Source organism: Phyllobates terribilis, unplaced genomic scaffold (genome assembly GCF_046119375.1).
Source record: "Phyllobates terribilis strain yellow unplaced genomic scaffold, ASM4611937v1 Scaffold_1__5_contigs__length_1240528914, whole genome shotgun sequence".
NCBI lineage: Eukaryota > Metazoa > Chordata > Amphibia > Anura > Dendrobatidae > Phyllobates > Phyllobates terribilis.
In genome coordinates, this window is record NW_027362761.1 from 956,164,280 (window position 1) to 956,182,613 (window position 18,334).

The 18,334-nt window shown below is 41.3% G+C and overlaps 1 protein-coding gene across 1 annotated transcript in view; it reads right to left on the reverse strand.

Moving 5' to 3' along the window:
• The window catches only part of OTUD4 (OTU deubiquitinase 4), a 45,598-nt gene that overhangs the window by 12,194 nt on the left and 15,070 nt on the right, over positions 1–18,334 (reverse strand). The window contains exons 8-11 of the mRNA XM_073642490.1: positions 10,313–10,370; positions 6,457–6,559; positions 2,683–2,747; positions 1,236–1,336 (exon numbers count right to left, since the gene is read on the reverse strand). Of these exons, the coding sequence (XP_073498591.1) occupies positions 1,236–1,336; positions 2,683–2,747; positions 6,457–6,559; positions 10,313–10,370 (327 nt within the window). The remainder of the gene's footprint in view (positions 1–1,235; positions 1,337–2,682; positions 2,748–6,456; positions 6,560–10,312; positions 10,371–18,334) is intronic.

The following is an 18,334-nucleotide window of genomic DNA, read 5'->3' on the forward strand; positions in this document are numbered from 1 at the left end:
GGGAAATTTAACACTATCCATTTTATCATGAGCGCTGGAAAAAAATTCCAAGTGCAACAAAATAGCGAAAAAAAAGCGCAATTCCGCAATTTTTCTTCTTTACAGCACTCATTATACAGTAATAATGACATTCAGGTCAGTACAATTGCAGCGAGACCAAACATGCAAAGTTTTTATTCATTTAAGTGGTGGGAAAAAAAATTTGAAATTTGAAAACAAAATTTGCTTGTGTCGCCATTTTCTAAGAGCCATAACGGTTTCAATTTTTGGACAATGGAGCGGTGTTAGGGCTTGTATTCTTGAGCGCTGAGCCAACATTTTTATTGATGCCATTTTGTGGTAGATTCAATGTTTTTATTGCCTCTTATTTCATTTTATATTTTGATTGATTGGACTTTTACCAACATACAGTAGCAATGCCACATGTGCATTTTTAAAAGGGGTGAGAAATATTTATTAAAAAAAATTTTTTCACTTTTTATTGTATCTGTTAGTCTCTTATGGGGACTTGAACCTGCAACTTTCACAGAAGTACCGTCATGACAGGCACAGGGGTCTTCAGCAGACCCCTGACTATCAAGGCAACCCATCGGCGCCCCGAGATTTGTGTGATTTGAGAGTTGGGGTTGCCTATGGGTGGTTAGAACAGATTGAGAGAAATAATTAACATGTTAACAGATGCGGGCGAAGCTTCACACGAGTGTATAAAAAAAACGTTCAGAGTTTCATCCAGAAAACTGGTGATTTATTTTCTCACTTGTCATCTGTGTGCAGTCCCGTATGCAATATTGTTTTACAGCCGCAGATATTAATAATTTAGAAGACCATTCACAGTTTAGGTTATAAAATTGCAATGTGTCTGTAAAAAAACAGATGCTATATTGTGGCTCCATATGACATCAGATTTTTTTTGAGCACCTATAGATTTGAATAGACTTTTGCGGAAGAAAGTATTGCATGCTGCGATTTTTTTCACATGCAGATTTAGTCAATAAAAAAAAAAAAAACATATCGCTCATCTGCACTGTCCCATTGAATAACATTGGACCGAGTGGTGTCCTTTTTTCGCAGACATCACTCAAACCGAAAATACGGTAGGGTGAACTAGCCCTTAGAGACACATGATGGCCGAGTTCCTGAGCCTGCATCCAAGTCAAGGAGCTAGCATATGATGTACCAATACACTATATGTCGGTAAGGAGTTAAATACAAAGATGTAAAAAGGAAAAACATACTTTTGCCCCAGTTCCTCCACAAAGACGACAGCCGGTGCATTATCTGCTCCAACCTCCTGGATGTGCGCGTTATAAAACATTCCTCCCGACTCCAAGCGAACCTGCAATCAGTAATTACCAGAATGGATTAAAGTAGAACAGTTACCATATAGAGCATGCAGCAGAAAAGAGTTCCCTAAAATCATCATAATTCGAGTCAAACACGCACAAAATGTACACTACGGTGTCAGTATCCCGCAAACTGTCTCTTCAGAGAGAAAGAGGACTAGAACTCTAGTGCCACTTATAGGAAGTAGCAATCCTAAAAGACAATTTGCAGATTTCCTAGAGAAGCATATCTGCTTAAAAGTCTCCTCACCTTGGAATAGCAGGCTTGACATGTCACTCTCTGCAAGGAGAAAAGTTACCCCTTGGAAGCCTCTCACCCAGCCAAACCAGATCTCACACTTTGCACTGACGAGGGGCCATACCTCAAAACACAGTGTCTGCAAATTGAGATTTTGGTTTTGGCTTTAATCCTAAATCATGTGACAAGGCTCGTTAGAGGTTCGATATTGACTTCTAGGATTGCTACTTCCTATAGGAGGCGCTAGAATTCTAGTCCTCTACATCTCTGGAGACAATCTGCAGATTTCCCAGAGAAGCATAGCAGCTTAAAAGTCTCCTCACTTTGGCATGTCAGGCTTGCCATGTCACTCTCTGCAAGGAGAAAAGTTACTCATAGTATGCCGCATCAACTCATAAAAGTCTATAGTACTATATCTAGATAGACTATATCATGATATAGTCAAGATATTAAGAGCTTATTTATTGTATGATAAAAAGTACAAATTTGAGTATCAATACTTCATTATCGGGATCCTCTGCTTACAGTCAGTGAATAGTAACCCTCACTGTATATTTCCAGGTGATGAGAAGGTGTCCTATTTATGCAGTTGCAGGGCCTGGCACAGTCATACTGTATAATTCCCATCGGAGTCTAACAATGAGCTGAGCCTGTGAGCCCATCTCATGGCCTGGACAGATCTTCCATTCGGATGCAAATCACATACATACGGTCACGTGCCTGCAGCTCCCAGCACCGCAGAATCCTCACAGCGCAGTGTGCACGACGTGAGGATTCACAAGTCTGCAGATACATGGAGAGACTACAGACTTGTACCTGAAGGCCGGACAACCCTTTTAAGAAAATGTCACCACTTTTTATTAAACAAAGAATAATCCTTATTTTCCTTAAAATTAAATGCCAGCAACTACTGGATCACACAGAAAACTACTATATTCTTAATAAAATAGAATTTTTTTTAGCTGGGGCTGATGAACCATGTTTTTCATATAAAAAACACCCCCAAAACACCATAAAAATAGCTCACGTCATTTATTTCAAAAAGGGATATTTTTTCCAGAATTAATACAGCACTTTGAAATAAATCACTTAGTAACTTACCTGACATTTGTCTCCAACAGAATACTGCATGCCAGCAGCGATGGAGAAGTCCAGCTTCTGCTGATCTACAACACAAGCACTATAACATTAAGTATAGGCATACTACTATACAATGGAGATACAGCGTATAAGCCCCTGGCTACAGATCATGATCCAGTAAGTGACTGGTCCAAGCACTAACAGATGAATAATACAATGTGCACACTGACTCATATGACCTCATTATAGAGAGATGAACTCAGATCCTATGGTAGTTACACAGGTATGTCCCTCCCTAGGATTTCGTCACATCTAGTGATGAGCGCAAGTGCTCGTTACTCGAGTTTGCACCAAGTATCGCGGGTGCTCAAGTGACATGTTCAAGTCCCAGAGGCTTACAAACTATGTTACTATCTAGGGGAGGGGACAGCCAGCAGGGTGGGGCGCAGTCGAGACGCTTAATGTGGCGGTCCGAAGCATCTCCCCCGGAGGCTGCATTCTGCCGCTCCCCTGTACAATTGAAGCTCTGACCATCAGGTCAGAGTGACGTTAGCAGCGATCAGGTCTTGTGATCATGCCGCTGATGTCACTTGCCGGCATGAACATTGGTGGTAAGTGCTCCACATTAGTGTGTGTGTGTGTGTGTGTGTGTGTGTGTGTGTGTATATAGATTTGAGGACAAAAGTCTGGGAAGGAAGGCACCGATGCAGACACAATATGGGGAGAGGGAGAAATTTGAAGACAATATGGAGAGCAAGGGATGGCACACAGTATGAGGAGCAAGGGGAAAATGACTGCGGACACAATATGGGGAGCGAGAGTGATAGGACGTGTGCAGACACTCTATGGGGAGACAGGGGGATGTGTGCAGAGGCATTATGGAGAGCGAGGGAGAAAATTTTGAGATTACTGAAGGGAATAGTATGAGGAGACCGTATGGGGGGAGTATGAGTGGGCACAGAATAGAGACTGAGTAGTGTGTGTGTGTAGGGGGATAGCATGGGGGGGGGACAGTGTAAGGGCATAGCCAGAAAGGGATAGTAAGTCAAGGAGGGGAGGGGTGGGGGGAGTGTGGTGAGGGGGCACAGTATATAGACTGGGAACTATAGAGGGAAACAGTGCGAGAGGATAGTGTGAAAAGGAGGCCCAGTAAGGAAAGGAGAGGGCATTTTGGAGAGCATATACCATAAGAGGGGCAGTGTGGAGGTCATATTTTGTGCAGGGAATATAGTGAGGGGCAATTATTTATTCAGGGGCTCAGCGTAGGGCAGATATTTTTATTCAAGAGCATTATAATGACGCTGCTATCTTTAAGGTCATTGTGTGGGGATGTTCTGCAGAAGACTGGAGAAGATGGAAGTCTGCAGAGACAAGCTGTGGATGAGAAAACTCATCATGGAGTCTGGACAAGATGAAGAAAAGAAAGAGCGACTCCAGAGACAGTCATCTATCAGGTACCTGGATGTAAATGTTTTTTGTGATACTGACCAATTCTCATATTTTTATTTATGTTAGGAGCATTAAAGGGGTTGTCCAAGTTTGTGATGCGTGTACAGTCAGTCATTCTATGTGACTGTAGACTTCTGAATTCTCACAGTGCGCACTGCACGCTGTCAGGAATCTCTGGTGCTGGTGATTTGCATACATGCGGTCACATGCAGACTAGACATGGGTGGCCTCGCTCAATGAAAATGAATTGAGCGAGGCCAGACAAGTCTAGTCAGAATGAGGCCAGAAGTGAGAATTCATAAGCCTGCAGTCACAGTGCGACTGCAGACTATCATCTGAAACCTGGACGAGCCCTTTAATTATAAAATGAAGCCCTGTAGCATGCCAATCCTAACAGGGGATTACACTTGGTTGTCAGGCAATCACTGCATGTTTTGTGGCTGTCTAATAGCTGTGAAACATGCTAGAACATGTCACTCGAGCCCCCGCGATACTTGGTGCATACCAGAGCACCCTAGGCAAACTTGAGTAACGAGCACTTGCACTTATTAGTCACATCATCAGATCATAGATGCTAACTTGATCGTAAAGATAATGAAGTGCAAGAACAAAATAGACAGGTAGAACAGTCAGAAATAGGACGCGGAGGGTATTGAATTAGGATATTATGGGTGATCAGAAAAATCTGAGCACTTGACACTTGAGCAAAAAGTGTGCGCCTCCGGTGGAATATCTAATAATGGTGCATGGAGTTCGGGAAAGTGCGCTTTTTCCTCTTTACTTTATTTCTGTTATATTATTGTTTCCTGTGTTATTTAGTATTTAACATTATTAATAAACAATTTATATTTCTAGGACACCAGCATATTCCGCAGCACTTTACAATTCAGAAAGGGACATGCACAGACAATATCAGACATTACAGAGTAACACATAATTGTACAAATATCAAGAGAAGTGATGGCCTGATTACAATTTACGAGGACGTAGGGGGAAGACAAAAGGTAAAAAAGGCTTGTCATGCATGGTCCAGCCATTAATATAATATGGGGCATTCAAATAACGCTGACTGAACCTATAATCAGGTAGTATTATACTATACTACATCATTATACTAATTTGTTAAAGTTGTCCACTACTTGGACAACTCCCTCTTAAATGAAATTGTGCCCCATGAAAACTAAAAATCTCCCGGATCGACATATCATGTGAACACTGCGGCCAATCAGTGGTTACTGATTGGATGTATTGCTCACACTCCTCTTGGAAGAAATTGTTTTGGACCACGGAAGCTGGTAAGTTGACTGCAACTTAACAGCGGCCAATGATTGTTCAACTGAAGCATTTACTTTTCATGCCTGCAGACAAAGCTCCAGTCTGGGAAGGGAGTATATGTGAGGTCTACCATGAGCCCTGTGTCATGCCAACAGTAAAGCATCTTGAGATCCTTCATGTGTGGGGTTGCTTTTCATCTATGGAGTGGGCTCACACACAATTTTGCCTAAAGAACACTGCCAGGAATAAAGAATGGGCTCTAACATCCTCGAAGAGCAACTTCTCCCAACGATACAGGAGTAATCTGGTGATGAACAATGTTTTTTTCCCAGCATGGTGGAGGACAAGGTCATAAAACGTAATAATTAAGTGGCTCAGTGAACAAAACATTGAAATTTTGGGTCAATAGCAAGGAAACTTCCCAAATGTCAATTATATTGAGAACCTGTGGTCAATCCTCCAAAAGTGGGTGGAGAAACAAAAACACAGAAATTGTGATAAACTCCAAGCGCTGATAAGACAAGATTGGATTGTCATCAGTCAAAATGTGACCCACAAGCTGATATCCAGATGCCAAGGTGAGTTGTAGAAGTCTTAAAAAATAAGGGTCAATGCTGTAAATATTGAGTCTTTTTATAAACTTGAAACTTATGAAATGCTTAAAATTTTACTTCAGTAACCACAAACATACGTCTATAAGATCTAAAAAACTCTGTAGCAGCAAACTTTGTGGGACCAAATTTTCGTATCCGTCTCTAAACTTTTAGCCACGACTGTACTGTTTTTGTTTTACATGAGGATCAGTTTTTTTTTAGAATGGGTTGTCTAAGTAGTGGACAACCCCTTTAATGGTTTGTTATATTGTAGGGCAAAAAAAAACCCATCATGGAACACATATTGTTATCTGCCTAATGCTGTATGGGAACTGCTGGAAACACAAAGATCATGTCCTAACCGCTCTACTCCACCCAGTAAGGTGATAACAGCACAAATAAGTCCACCTTACATAAACTCTTTTCCCCATTTTGCACTTTTAGTGATGGAAGTCTAGCTGCACTTATATAGTTTTACCTCTTTGTGATTTCATCCAGACCTCATACTCCACATTTCTGAACACTCCTGGGTTAAGCGATCGTTGAACAGATGTGGGGATAGAAGACTTTCTTTGGGGAAGCTGCAGAAACCACATAGAAAAGTGAGAGAGAGAAAAAAAAAAACTTCCAAGACTAATCAAGAAGTTAAACCAATGAGACTTGCTCTAATGTTAATCATACTGACTTTACAATACATGAAATAAACACTTAATGTTTTTCTAACTTTTATACAAGCAATAACCCATTGCGAAAAAATGTTTGGATTTGAAAAGTTCAAATGGAAAATCTTTCCATGACAAAATACAATAATTGCAAATACAGCATCTGTATATGGGACAGTGGCACTCAAAGTGGTTTGCTCATTATGTTAAAGAAGCACTCCTCTTCCCATCAAATTTTTTATCCTCTTAATATATAGCAATCATATTATACAGCACTATGTACTTACAATTGCTCATTTTGCCTAGTTTCTACCCAGTTAATTATTCAGTTTTTCATTAGGTATATGACATCACATGGTTAAAAACTGACTAGCTGAATCCTTCTAAGCTCTATGTAGAAACAGGAGGTCAATTTTCCCTGCATGACTCAGTCAGTCACAGCAAAAGTCCCTGGCAGGGTGAGGAGTGGAGCAGCTGGGTCAGGAGCTGAAGAGGGGAATGATAAATGCAGGGAAAAGTGACTTCCTGTTCCTATGTAGAGCAGAGAAAAGAGAAGAATTAGCTGGGTAGAAAGGCAAAATCAGCAATTGTAAGTACACAGTGCTATATAATATGATGACTGCAATATATTAAGAGGATAAAAACTTTGATGGGAGTGCGAGAAAACAAACTAATAAAAGATGGTTGGAGACTGTGAATGTCTAATGACTAGTCCAAGAGGCATGTTCCTGGTGGCTTCTCCCTGCCTTGTTTCTCATGACTGACAAGTCTCTTCATAAGTGTGTGCATAGGAAGAGACTTGACAGTCATAGAGAATGGGGCGGAGAAGAGTCATCAGAGATCGGCGTCTTGGACAACTTTCTTGTCCCCCATGTGTCTTATATTTTTTCTTAAAATCTGGGTGCCAGCAGTAATGTCTACCCATGGCAATCAATATTCCTGATCAAGCATGAGCAGTGACGTTTTAGTATTCTCCATAGCGCGCATATTGGTGAGAATGCACATGTCAATGAGATCATGTGAAAACACAGCCTCATGAAAATTGTTTCCATATGCAACGCGTTCCGCATCACTTTGGTGCTGTTAAATTTAGTGAGAAAACCACTATCAGCTTGTCCATTTCACTTGACATATAACATAAAAAAGCTTGATCGTTAGGGATATAACTTCTGGGACCCAGAAAGACTTCTTGCAACCAGAAATGAAGGGTCCCAAGTCCCTGTTCTGATCCAGAGATATGGTCAAGAAATTGTCGGCCCAGTGACATCAAAGATTCAGGGCTCTTGCCTGGTGCTCTCTAGCAATTGCCACACAGCATAGTGTCAGCATCAAGCTGATGCAGTTCAATTCTGTGATAAGGACAGTAGCCACAAGCTCCCTGCCCTGTCACTCCTGGTCTTGAAGACCGCAAAGGTGCTGGAGGTTTGCAGCTTACAAGACATCATCGTCCCTGTAAAAGCAGCCCAAATCGTCATTGCATTGTGCCACCTGCACCAGTCCCCTGTACAAGTCAGAAGAGGAGTCGGAGGCTGCCATGGACGGGAAGTCAGGTTTATGTGACCAAAAACTTTTTTTTATATTATGGAGATGTAGGGGGCATCATACTGTGTGTGTGTGGGGGGGGGGGCTGTGGGCGCAATCATGAAGTCTGTGGAGCAATCAAACTGTGTGTTTAAGTGGGGGAGACTGGGAGGCCTCATACAATGTGTTGGGACCATCATATTGTGTGCACTGGGCTTTGGAGGCATTATACAGTGTGTGGGGCAATCATACGGTGAGTGATGGAGTGTGGGGGCATGACAATGTGGTAAGTGACTGACATCATACTGTGAGGAGGGGGGGTCACTCTCGTGGCATACTGTGCAGTGAGGCTGTGGGAGCATTGAACTGTAGTGGAGGCACTGTTGGAACCTCATACTGTGTAGGGGGCACTGTGGCAGCATCAATGTTGTGGGGTCACTGTGGTGTCATTATACTGTTTATGGGGACATCATACTTCACCGGGGGCACAGTAGGGTCATCATACTGTGTGTATGGGGGGGGGGGGGGGGGGTGCAACGAGGCATCGTACTGTGTGTGGGGCATCATACTCTATGGGACCATAAAAGGAGTATCAGTAGATAGGAGCAAAATTACTGTGTTAAGTGCCGCAATACCTGTCTCTCTGTGTCTTTAATAGTTATGCACCGTGACCAGACTGATTTTTTTTGTGTGTGTGTGTGTGTGTGTGTGTGTGTGTGTGTGTGTGTGTGTGTGTGTGTGTGTGTGTGTGTGTGTGTGTGTGTGTGTGTGTGTGTGTGTGTGTGTGGGGGGAGAGGGGTTGCCCAATAAAGATTTTTGCTATGGGGAAGGTGGGGCACTTAGTACTAGTTTATTAGGGAGGTACTCAGGCATTATTAATATTTTTCACGGGTATTGTTAATTTAAGGGGACACTCAGAGATCATAATTACTAGAAGTGGGTACTTGGGGTATTATAACCTTCAAAAGGAGATAATGGTGCCTTAATGTTGTCCAGGAGCAAAAAGTGGGCCTTATTACTTTCTATTGGACACATTTTATAGGCACTTTCTGGCACTCAGCCTGTAGTATTTTTTTTGGGGGGGGAGGGGTGCAATTGTAGCAGTGACATAAATTATTGGGTCACTGTTCCATGCCGCAAGTGCAGGCAGTATGGGGAGGTTATGTAGGCTGAGAACAGAGGAGGACAGTGCTAGAAATGTGAAGTCAAATGTGTCGTCCCATTAAACTCTGCGGAGTCGTGGCTGGAAAAAGTTGTCATGTTGGTCTGGACCAGATGGAAAAGACGAGGAAAGTCAAAAACCACAATCAGAAAGAACGTCAGCTAAGAGTCACTATACTGTATATACCTGTACTGTAAGCACTTGCATTGTTAGCAGGTCTGGTTTATACCAGGGTAATAGGCTGTATAATAGTTTTTTTTTTATTTAGCAACAGTTTTTTGACATTCAATCACTATATAGTGGTAGGTGAATAGAGGTAATATTGGTCTTTGTAGAGGTATGGTATTATTTATTCACCATGCAGTGGTCATATTAATGGTTATCGTGTAGCGGTGTTTTTTTGGCCTTGTATCGTGGTAATTTCGGTAATATTGCCCTTTGTATAGTGGCTTTTAGTATGTAGGCAATACTCAGTCCTGGCATGACAGCAACAGTGGTGTATAATATACTTTTTATTTTAAGCGGCAGAGGGGTAAGGTGGATGTTGTACGGAGAGACATTTTGTGGGTGAGACCCTGAATTTTTAAAGCTCCTTCAATGTCCCAGGGTGGGCATGAGTAAGCACTCAACTGTTTCTGTAGTCCCCATTCATCATTTTTAAGTCCTACAATGGTCACTAGATTGAACAAACGTTACCCCTTAGACCTCAGTCCAGAGCCTCTCACCTAGCCAAATCAGATCTCATACTTTGCACTGATGAGGGGCAATAGCCCGAAACACGAGTCTGCAAATTGTGATTCAGATTTGGCTTTTATCCAAAGTCATATTGCAAAACTCGTTAAAGGGTCGATTGTGACTTGTAGGATTGCTGCTTCCAATAGGTGGCGCTATAGAGGTCAAGTCCCCTTCATCTCTGAAGAGGCAATTTGCACACTAGATTGGAGGGAATTGAACATAAAGAGCCAATAGTAACATAACCCATAGCTTACCTTGCCATCCTTGTGAGATTTAAACCCATTCATATTCACAAAATTCAGATTATTATTCCTGCAACAATTAGAAAAAATTCTAATAAACACCACAGTGTATACTTGGAACTATAAAACCAAGTAAATGGTAGATTCAGCCTCAAATCGGATGTGCTTCATTTCATTAAAAAAATCCTCACTTACTCCTTATCACAAGACGGCAATGGAGTCTTTTTATCAGCATCCAGAATTTTTGGAATATGCCTCTAAAAAGCAGGTGAGGGGTTATCTAACTGACATCACAATGAGGCCCAACACACTGACAAATGTATAAAATGGGCAGTCATTGATGAAATTGAATTTTCAGTCTGTTACTCTACTAATAAAGAAGTTGTCCCCACAATGGCTAATAAAAGTGGATAAACCAAAGAGGATCAATTATATAGACAGCTAACAAAAAAATCCCCCAAAAATGAATACATTAGTTCACAAGTAAAAAGACCCCAAACAAACATATTAACTTGGCAAATAATGGGATTAAATCTGCGAATATACAATTCCAGCACTACCTACCAGAGGAGGTTGGTACCCTAGAGAGAAGAGCAAATGGCGCCCTATAACACCCATAATAAAGGATAAATAGTAAGTTTCAATAAAGAGCATAATAAGAGTCAAAGACTACCATACCTGTCCATCCACATACTGCGCCTTAATGCGTTTCCCCTCTGGATGGATCAAGAGGCCCATGGAGAGAAGGGTTATTCACCAAGATGATGGATGCTGGAGGGGAAATGTCTTGAGGCTCAGTATGTGGATGGAGGAGTATGGTAGACACGTACTGGATTAATATACATGTTTTTATGAAGGAGTTATTTTGATACTGTGGGGTATGTAACCTGATGATGTGCGATATAAACATTTAACCCATTTACCCTCGAAGGTGGTTTGCACGTTAATGACCAGGCCAATTTTTACAATTCTGACCACTATCATTTTACGAGGTAAGAACTCTGAAACGCTTCAATGGATCCCAGTGATTCGGAGATTGTTTTTTTGTGACATATTGTACTTCATGACAGTGGTAAAATTTCTTCGATATCACTTTATTTTTTTTTCACAAATAAACGCATCACAAATTTGGCGAAAATTTCACCATTTTCAAACTTTGAATTTTCATGCCCTTAAATCAGAGAGATGTCACACAAAATAGTTAATAAATAACATTTCCCACATGTTTACTTTACATCAGCACAATTTTGGAACCAAATTTTAATTTTTTTTTTTTTAGGAAGTTATAAGGGTTAAAAGTTAACCTGCGATTTCTATTTTTTTCAACAAAATTTACAAAACCATTATTTTAGGGACCACATTACATTTGAAGTCACTTTGAGGAGTCTTTATAACAGAAAATATCCAAAAGTGACACCATGCTAAAAACTGCACCCCTCAAGGTGCTCAGAACCACATTCAAGAACTTTATTAACCCTTCAGGTGCTTCACAGGAATTTTTGGAATGTGGAAGAAAAAAATTAACATTTAACTTTTTTCACAAAAATGTTACTTTAGATCCTTTTTTTTTTTTTTTGCAAGGGTAACAGGAAAAAATGGACCCAAAAATTTGTTGTGCAATTTCTCCTTAGTAAGCCGACACCCCATATGTGGGAGAAAACCACTGTTTGGGCGCACGGCAGGGTTCGGAAGAGAAGGAGCGTCATTTAAGTTTTTGAATGTAAAATTTGCTTGAATAATTAGCGGACGCCATGTTGCGTTTGGAGAGCCCCTGATGTGCCTAAACAGTGGAAACCCCCCACAAGTGACACCATTTTGGAAACTAGACCCTTCAGGGAACTTATCTAGATGTGTGGTGAGCACATTGAACCCCCAGGTGCTCCACAGAAGTTAATAACATTGAGCCGTAAAAATAAAATCTTTACATTTTCCCACAAAAAAGTTTTTCAGCCCCCAATTTTGCATTTTCATAAGGGTAACAGGAGAAATTGCGCCACACCATTTACTGTACAATTTCTCCTGAGTATGCAAATACCCCATATGTGGAGAAAATACACTGTTTGGGCACACGGTAGGGTTCAGAAGGGAAGGAGCGGCATTTGACTTGATTGTAAAATTTGCTTGAATAATTAGCGGATGTGCCCCTGATGTGCCTAAACAGTGGAAACCCCCCACAAGTGACACCATTTTGGAAACTAGACCCCCTCAAGGATTTTATCAAGGGGTATAGTGAACATTTTGAACCCAGAGGTACGACACAGAATTTGATACCTTATTCAATACCATGACCTAATGTTGTCAGTCTTGAGCGCAAGTGCTCGCTACTTGAGTTTGCATCGGGTACTCAGGTATGCACCATGTATCGCGGGTGCTCAAATGACATGCTCGAGTCCCCGCCCGCATGTTTCACAGTTGTTAAGACACCCAAAAAACACATGCGGGGATCGCTCGTGCATGGCAGGCAATCCCCGCAAGGTTTTTTTGGTCACAAAGCATATGGGGCGGAGACTCGAGCATGTCACTCAAGCACCCGCGATACTCAGTGTATACCTGAGCACCCGATGCAAACTCAAGTAGAGCGCACTTGCGCTCAATACAAGCCGCCATATCGTTATCATTTTTTTTTTCTTTACTTTTGAAAAAATCCCAACCCTAACCCTAGCACTAACCCTAACCCTAGCCTCGTGCAGTATAAGTGATTAGACGATTTTATTCTTCGGGTTGGTGCGATTAGATTCATATCGGGTTTTTATGATTGACAGCTGTCCCACACTAAAAGACTTTTTTTTTTGCAAAGACTAGTTTTCGCATCGCTATATTTTGAGCGCTATAATTTTTCCATATTTCAGTCGACAGTCATGTGAGGGCGTGTCTTTTGCGGGACGAGTTGATGTTGTTATTGGTGCCATTTTCAGGCATGTGACATTTTTTGATTGCTTTCTATTCCGATTTTTGGGAGGCAGAATAAACAAAAGCCAACAATTCATGATGTTTTTGTTTTTTTTTATTATTATTATGCCGTTCTGCGTGTGTAAACATTGAGAAGACAGCTTTATTCTTCGGGTCAGTAAGTTTACAGCAGTATCACATTTATATCTTTTTTTTATGTTTTGGCGCTTTTACACAATAAAAGCTATTTTATAGAAAAAATATTTTTTTTGCATCGCTTTATTTTGAGAGTTATAACTTATTTTACGGCTGAACAAGATGACGTTTTTATTTATTTATATTAGTCTTTTTGATCGCGTTTTATTTCATTTTTTGGTTGGCAGTATGATGATAAAGCATAGTTTTTTGCTTTGTTTTTTATTTAGTTTTTTTACCGTGTTCACTAAAGGGGTTAACTAGTGGGACAGTTTTATAGGTCAGGTCGTTCCGGACGCGCCAATACCAAATATGTGTACTTTTATTGTTTTGTTTTTTTCCAGAATATTTATTCATGGGTACAATATTTTTTTTTTTTTTTTCAGGGTTTTTTTTTTTTAGATTTTTACAATTTTTTTTTTTTTTTTTTTAAACTTTTACACTTTGTCCCACCATGGGACTTTTTTTCACCCAGATCGCTTGCATAGCATAGAAATGCTGCAGCATCTCTATGCTCTGCAGGCTGCAGCCCTGAGCACACAAGTTAGTTAGACCGCGAACTGAGCACGGTCTACATAACTTCCTGCTGTCTGGTGATTCGGATGTCGTCATGCAGACATCGGATCACTATGACAACCACCGGGACCCCACACAGACAGCGCGGGACGCCGGAGAGGAGGCAAGTATTGCAGCATTCCAAAGGTAAGCGCCAATCAACTTCGATCGCAGGATTTCAGGGGTTAATGTGCCGGGAGTGATGTGGGACCGCTCCCAGCACATTGTCACAGCTGACACCTGGTATTATCAGCTGACACCCGGCGCCGATCGCCCCGCACAGCTTGTGTGTGGGCGCGATCGCATTCTGCGCAATAGTACGTCCCTGGCGCAATAGGCCCAGGGCACAAGGATGTACTATTACCACAAATGTCAGAAAGGGGTTAACCCCTTAAGCCCCGAGGGTGGTTTGCACGTTAATGACCAGGCCAATTTTTACAATTCTGACCACTGTCACTTTATGAGGTAATTACTCTGGAACGCTTCAACGGATCCCCCTGATTCTGAGAAGATTTTTTCGTGACATATTGTACTTCATGATTGTGGTAAAATTTCTTCGATATCACTTGCGTTTATTTGTGAAAAAAACGGAAATTTGGCGAAAATGTTGAAAATTTTGCAATTTTCAAAATTTGAATTTTTATGCCCTTAAATCAGAGATATGTCACACAAGAGTTAATAAATAACATTTCCCACATGTCTACTTTACATCAGCACAATTTTGGAATCAAAATTTTTTTTTGTTAGGGAGCTATAAGGGTTAAAAGTTGACCAGCGATTTCTCATTTTTCCAACAAAATTTACAAAACCATTTTTTTTAAGGACCACATCACATTTGAAGTCACTTTGAGAGGTCTTTATGACAGAAAATACCCAAAAGTGACACCATTCTAAAAACTGCACCCCTCAAGGTGCTCAAAACCACATTCAAGAACTTTATTAACCCTTCAGGTGCTTCACAGGAATTTTTTGAATGTGGAAGAAAAAAATGAACATTTAACTTTTTTCACAAAAATGTTACTTTAGACCAAATTTTTTTTATTTTCACAGAGGTAACAAGAAAAAATGGACCCCAAAATTTGTTGTGCAATTTCCCCTGGGCACGCAGATACCCAATATGTGGGGAAAAAACACTGTTTGGGCGCACGGCAGGGCTCGGAAGGGAAGGAGCGCCATTTGACTTTTTGATTGTAAAATTTGCTTGAATAATTAGCGGACGCCATGTTGTGTTTGGAGAGCCCCTGTGTGCCCAAACATTGGAGCTCCCCCACAAGTGACCCCATTTTGGAAACTAGACCCCCCAAGGCACCTATCTAGATGCATAGTGAGCACTTGGAACCCCCAGGTGCTTCACAAATTGATTGATAAATATGAAAGTGTTTTTTTTTCACTTTTTCATTTTTACGAATCAATTTGTGAAGCACCTGGGGGTTCCAAGTGCTCACTATGCATCTAGATAGGTGCCTTGGGGGGTCTAGTTTCCAAAATGGGGTCACTTGTGGGGGAGCTTCAATGTTTGAGCACGCAGTAGCTATCCAAACGCAACATGGCGTCCGCTAACAATTTGAGCCGATTTTCCATTCAATTTGTTAGCGGACACCATGTCGCGTTTGGAGAGCCCGTGATGTGCCTAAACAGTGGAGCTCCCCCACAAGTGACCCCATTTTGGAAACTATACCCCTCAAGGATTTTATTAAGGTGTATAGTGAACATTTTGAACCCAGAGGTACGACACAGAATTTGTTTACATTAGGTCATCATATTGAATAAGTTGTCTTTAGTCTTGAGCGCAAGTGCTCGCTACTTGAGTTTGCATCAGGTACAGCGTGTGCTCGAGTGACATGCTCGAGTCCCTGCTCCGCATGTTTCACGGTTATTAGACACCCAAAAAAAAACATGCGGGGATCGCTCGTGCATGGCAGGCAATCTCCGTAAAGTTTTTTTGGCCGCGAAGCATATGGGGCAGAGACTCGAGCATGTCACTCAAATACCCACGATACTCAATGCATACCAGAGCACCCGATGCAAACTCAAGTAGCGAGCACTTGCGCTCAACACTAGTCGCCATATCGTCATCTTTTTTCTTACTTTTGAAAAAAATCCCAACCCCAACCCTAACCCTAGCACAACCCTAACCCTAGCACAACCCTAACCCTAGCACAACCCTAACCCAAGAGTTTATTTTTTGCGCCTTTCCTCGTGCGGTATAAGTGATTAGATGACTTTATTCTTCGGGTCGGTGCGATTACAGTGATACCAGAATCATATGGGGTTTTTATGACTGACAGCTGTCACACACAAAAAGATGCATTTTTTGTAAAATCTAGTTTTTGCATCGCCATATTTTGAGAGCTACAATTTTTCCAGATTTTGGCAGACAGTCATGTGACGGCTCGTTTTTTGCGGGATGAGTTGACGTGGTTATTGGTGCCATTTTCAGGCACGTGACATTTTTTGATCGCTTTCTATTCCGATTTTTGGGAGGCAGAATAAGCAAAAACCAACAATTCAGGAATTGTTTTTTTTTTTTTTTTTTTTTATTCTGTTCCGCGTGTGGTAAAAGTGATAAGGCAGCTTTATTCTTCGGGTCAGTAAGTTTACAGCGGTACCACATTTATATCGGTTTTCTATGTTTTGCACTTTTACATAATAAAAGCAATTTTATAGAAAAAAATATTTTTTAGCATAGCTTTATTCTGAGAGCTATAACTTTTTTATCTTTCGGCTGATGGAGCTGTATGTCAGCTTGTTTTTTGCGGGACGAGATGACATTTTCAGCGGTACCATTTTTATTTATATTAGTCTTTTTGATCGTGTGTTATTCCATTTTTTATTTGGCGGTATGGTGATAAAGCATGGCTTTTTGCTTCGTTTTTTTTTTTTTTACCGTGTTCACTGAAGGGGTTAACTAGTGGGACAGTTTTATAGGTCAGGTTGTTCCGGACGCGGCGATACCAAATGTGTACTTTTATTGTTTTTTTTGTGTTTTTTTATAATAATATTTATTGATGGGTACATTATATTTTTATTTTTGGTGGATTATTTTATTTATTTTTTTTTTATATTTTTGCAATTTATTTATTTATTTATTTTTTTCACTCACTGACAGTTTTTATACTTTATTACTTTGTCCCACTATGGGACTTTCACTTTTTTTTTTCTGATCGCCTGCATGGCACAGGAATGCAGCACCATCCCTGTATCATACAGGCTATCAGCGCTGCACAGTGAGAAGATTGTTTGGAGATGCACTGTGCATGTCCAAACAATCTTCCTGCTGTCTGGTGACCCGGATGTTGTCATGACGACATCGGGTCATCATGGCAACACCCGGGAAGCCTTTGCAGACAGCGCTGGAAGCCGGAAGAGGAGGCGAGTATCTGCGATCACCTCCCCTTGCCCCCGCAATGCTGCGATCGACTTCGATCGCAGCATCGCAGGGGTTAATGTGCTGGGAGTGGTGCAGGACCGCTCCCTGCACATAGTATCGGGTGTCAGCTGTGACAATCAGCTGACACCCGGCGGCGATCGCGCCCGCACAGCCTGTGTGCGCGCGCGATGACGTACTAATATGGGTCTGGCTCTTAAGTCCCAGGGCACAGACGCGTATTAGTACGTCAGATATTATTAAGGGGTTAAAGAGCAACCATCATTTTAATTGGTGTTTCACAAATGAATAGTACACATGAAAGTAAGCTCTTTTGTAATATATCTTATCAGAAAAATTTGCTTCTTTCTCTGACAAAATTGGTCAGTCATGATCAAAATTCTCAATTCGGAGGTAAAATTTGTATTCAGTTAAGACAAACTTTCCCATTACTGAGGTAGGAGATGGCAGAGGCTACGGATACAGTTTGATGTAGATGTGAGGAGGGAGGAGCTAGAGGCAGAGCTCCGCCGTCCTCCTCCCATCTACATAGCATCTTAGCAGTAGCAGCCGTCATCTCCCATCTCTATATTGGTGAGAGTCTCTTCACTGAACACAGATTTTACCTCAGAATTGAACTCTATAGCGCCACCTATTGGAAGTAGCAATCCTACAAGTCAATATCGACCCTTTAACAAACCTTGTCACATGACCTAGGATAAAAGCCAAGTCAGAAGCTCAATTTGCAGACACGGTGTTTCCGGGTACTGCCCCTCGTAATGCAAAGTATGAGATCTGATTTGGCTGGGTGAGAGGCTAAGACTGGGATCTAAGGGGTAAGTTTTCTCTTTATGGAGATTGATATGCTCCGAAACACCGAGTCCACAAATTGACTGGCAAGCCAGACCTGACATGTCACTCTCCATAAGGAGAAAACTTACGCCTTAGACCACAGAATTGAGAATTTTGATAATGACTGATCAATTCTATCAGAGAGGCAGATTTCTCTGATAACATACATACATTAC